This window comes from Myotis brandtii, unplaced genomic scaffold, assembly GCF_000412655.1.
Source record: "Myotis brandtii unplaced genomic scaffold, ASM41265v1 scaffold300, whole genome shotgun sequence".
Lineage (NCBI taxonomy): Eukaryota > Metazoa > Chordata > Mammalia > Chiroptera > Vespertilionidae > Myotis > Myotis brandtii.
Genome location: NW_005361459.1, coordinates 1,106,366 through 1,109,247, shown reverse-complemented (window position 1 = coordinate 1,109,247; position 2,882 = coordinate 1,106,366). Strand labels below are relative to the sequence as shown.

At 39.3% G+C, this 2,882-nt stretch overlaps 1 protein-coding gene across 4 annotated transcripts in view; it reads left to right on the top strand.

Annotated features, from left to right (window-relative positions):
* Positions 1 to 204: 204 nt before the first annotated feature.
* FAM217A (family with sequence similarity 217, member A) overlaps positions 205 to 2,882 on the top strand; it is an 11,449-nt gene continuing 8,771 nt past the window's right edge. For 2 of the 4 annotated variants that reach the window (XM_014542400.1, XM_005869638.2), the window contains exons 1-3: positions 205 to 806; positions 2,363 to 2,447; positions 2,599 to 2,612. In XM_014542400.1, coding sequence (XP_014397886.1) covers positions 693 to 806; positions 2,363 to 2,447; positions 2,599 to 2,612 — 213 coding nt within the window. In that variant the 5' untranslated portion in view covers positions 205 to 692. Of the gene's footprint in view, positions 2,448 to 2,598; positions 2,613 to 2,882 lie in introns of all 4 variants that reach the window. The other 2 variants (XM_014542401.1, XM_014542402.1) reach the window with 2 other exon arrangements.

The following is a 2,882-nucleotide window of genomic DNA, read 5'->3' as shown; positions in this document are numbered from 1 at the left end:
GGGGTCCCCTCCCCGCCCCGGGCAGCGACCTCCCTGCCCTCCTCCACCCAGTGCCGGGCACAGAGCCGGCGGCTGCACACCCACTGGCCCAAACCTGCCCGAACTGTGTTCCGTTTCTTCGGGATGCACCTCCCCCTCCAGGAGGCAATAAAATGGAACCGATTGGCACTAGACTGGCACTGCAGTGGCTTTACTTACGGTCTCGCACTCTCCTCTTGCACAGGAGTGGGCCTGGGGCCAGGACAGTTTGCTGTGGGAAATAGTGTTTGGTCCTGCGGGCCTTTCACTGCCTCTGAAACGGGCCTGTTTGGAGGCTAATTCTGTTTCACAGGGAGCACCTGTGGGTGATTAATAGCAGAGTTCACCGCCCTGCTTTTTAAGTTCCAGATAATTCACCATATTTTTTTGTGATTTGTATTTTATTTTCCTATCTGATAATACCTCCTTTGTCATCCCAGACCTTAATTTCCTAATCTTCTGTTAGATCTTCCAATTTGCTTTTGTCTATACACCTCCCCGCTGCCCCCCGCCCTTTTTTGGTCTGGCTTGCCCCTTGTTTCCGGTTGATTTTGTTACCCTCACCCTACCCTCATAGTCCCGTTCTTCTGCTTTCTAAATATGTTCTTACTCTCCTTTAGATGGGGAGCCAAAGTTCATGCTTTCTTTAAATCAATATTGTACCTTACCCATAAATGCGCTTGTTCCACAACCTGTATAGGATTTTAAGGACACAGAGGAGCAAAATGGGGAGAAGAAATGGTGAGAACTATGGCACCAGCCTGCGTGTGTCAAACATCTCTCATGAGGTACAGCACATGCTATTGTCCTTGAGCGTTTGGGCAGCAGCTCCCGTTGTTCAAACCGAACCCCATGGACTTGCTGCTGAGGTCCCTTGCTGCTGTCTCTTGGAGAACAGTTTGTCCTGTGCTTTTAACCCCTTGGCACATTTGGAATCCCAAATGGGAAATTTTTATGTCTTGTAACAAAGAAAAAGTTAACCAGCTTCTCTCCAAGTCTGGAGACATTTCTAATGACAATTGGATTTTGTTTTATTTTCCCTCACATATTTTGTGAAAAATATTAGTAAAGCAGGTGGAATACCAAAAATAACCAATTCCCAACCTGTAAGGAATTTGCAATCTCGTTGGCTTCATGTGTGGTTGACGGCCTTCTTCCAATGGACAAACTTGGTTATATTCCTTTTTTGTATGATCTCCACAGCACCATCCAGCAGCTCCCCTTTACCATGTTAATTTAAGAATGTTTCTCTCCCTTGTTATTTGAAACAGTAGTATACCAGGTCACAGACATAGCTGAGAGAAGCTTGAGCATCTGTTGGAGACATTTTAAAAATACAAATAACAGGGCCATATCCTCATCCTACTAAATTAGAATTCATAGTATTTTTTTCAACTGTTATTTTTTAAAAGCTCCCTAAGTAATTCTCACATAGAGATGAGACTTCTATTATTTCAGAGAACATAGAATAATTTACTAATTTTATTTTTCAAACACCACCAAACAAAGATAATCTACAGCCTGCCTCCCAAGATTCAGCTCCCCTTCCTATCAGGAAATGATCCTTGTGGATCAGTTAAATCCTCAAACGGTATTTAAGCTTAATTCTCCCTGTTCCTCCTTAGTGTGGGGATGACACCTAACACTACCTAACATCTTACTTGTATATTGCTTAGAGTTTAATTTACAAATGATTTCCTCATTTGAGACAGAAAAAAAACTGAGTTCATTTCTAAAAACATTACTTTAAAAAATAATCACCTCTTCCAGGATAAATTATTACAATCCTCTCCTACACATCCCACATTTTCCCCCCATAGCACTCAGCACAATGTCTGGAACATAAACACTCAGTTGATATTTGTACATTTTCTTACTCATTTTTTGAGTATTTCCTCAGTGTTTTCAACATCTGAAGCCCAGAATGAGTAGTGGGCTGGTCATTGTTGAGTATAATGTGAGGATTAGGAATTTCTTTTGGTTGATTTATAGGCTTTCAGATACAGAAACTGGTGAATTTTACACAATGAAGTGGACATTATATTTTAAACTCAATTTTGAAAACCCGTGTGCCATTATTTTTAAGAAAGTGAGAGTGAAACCATAAGTTATTGTAAAAGCCTTTCCATTTCCTGACTAATAAGTGTTATCAAGCTGATAATAACTTGATAAGAGAACATTGATACTCCTCAAATATGCTGGTAGTACCCTTATAGGTGGCAGAGGGGTCATGAAACTTTGTGCCTTTTGTCACACTCTACCCAAAGGACATGTCAAATGATGTACTTGAGCTTTTTAAAATTTTCTTAACATTAAGTTTATCCTAAAACAAATATTGTTGTAGAATTTATCTCACTGGAATTTGGATTCAGAAGTACCTGTTCCTGAGAATAAAAACCTCCCACCTGGAAGGGATAGTGCAGCAGGTGGTAAGAAATCCTAGATATCTATATACTTATATTTATAAATATATGAAAATGTACTCATATGAATAACCACTCATATAAAAGGGGGTTTGTTTTTAGTACAACCAATTTTATGTAACTATTAATTGTTATTTTTTTATACACATTCTTACAGGCAAAATTAACAAGGTAAGGATAAATGTTTGGCTTTAAATAATTCACAAAACATTATTTTAAAATTAAATGTTATATTCTTTAAAAAATTCTTTACTCAAAGTTCAACTTTATATTTCATGTCTGTAGAATTCTTTTTTTTTTATTGATACTTTTTTTTTCTTTTTTTTTTAACCTTTATTGTTCAGATTATTACATTTGTTCCTCTTTCCCCCCCCCCATAACTCCCCTCCCCAGTTCCCACGCCCAACCCTCCGCCCTCCCTCCCCACCCACTGTCCTCACC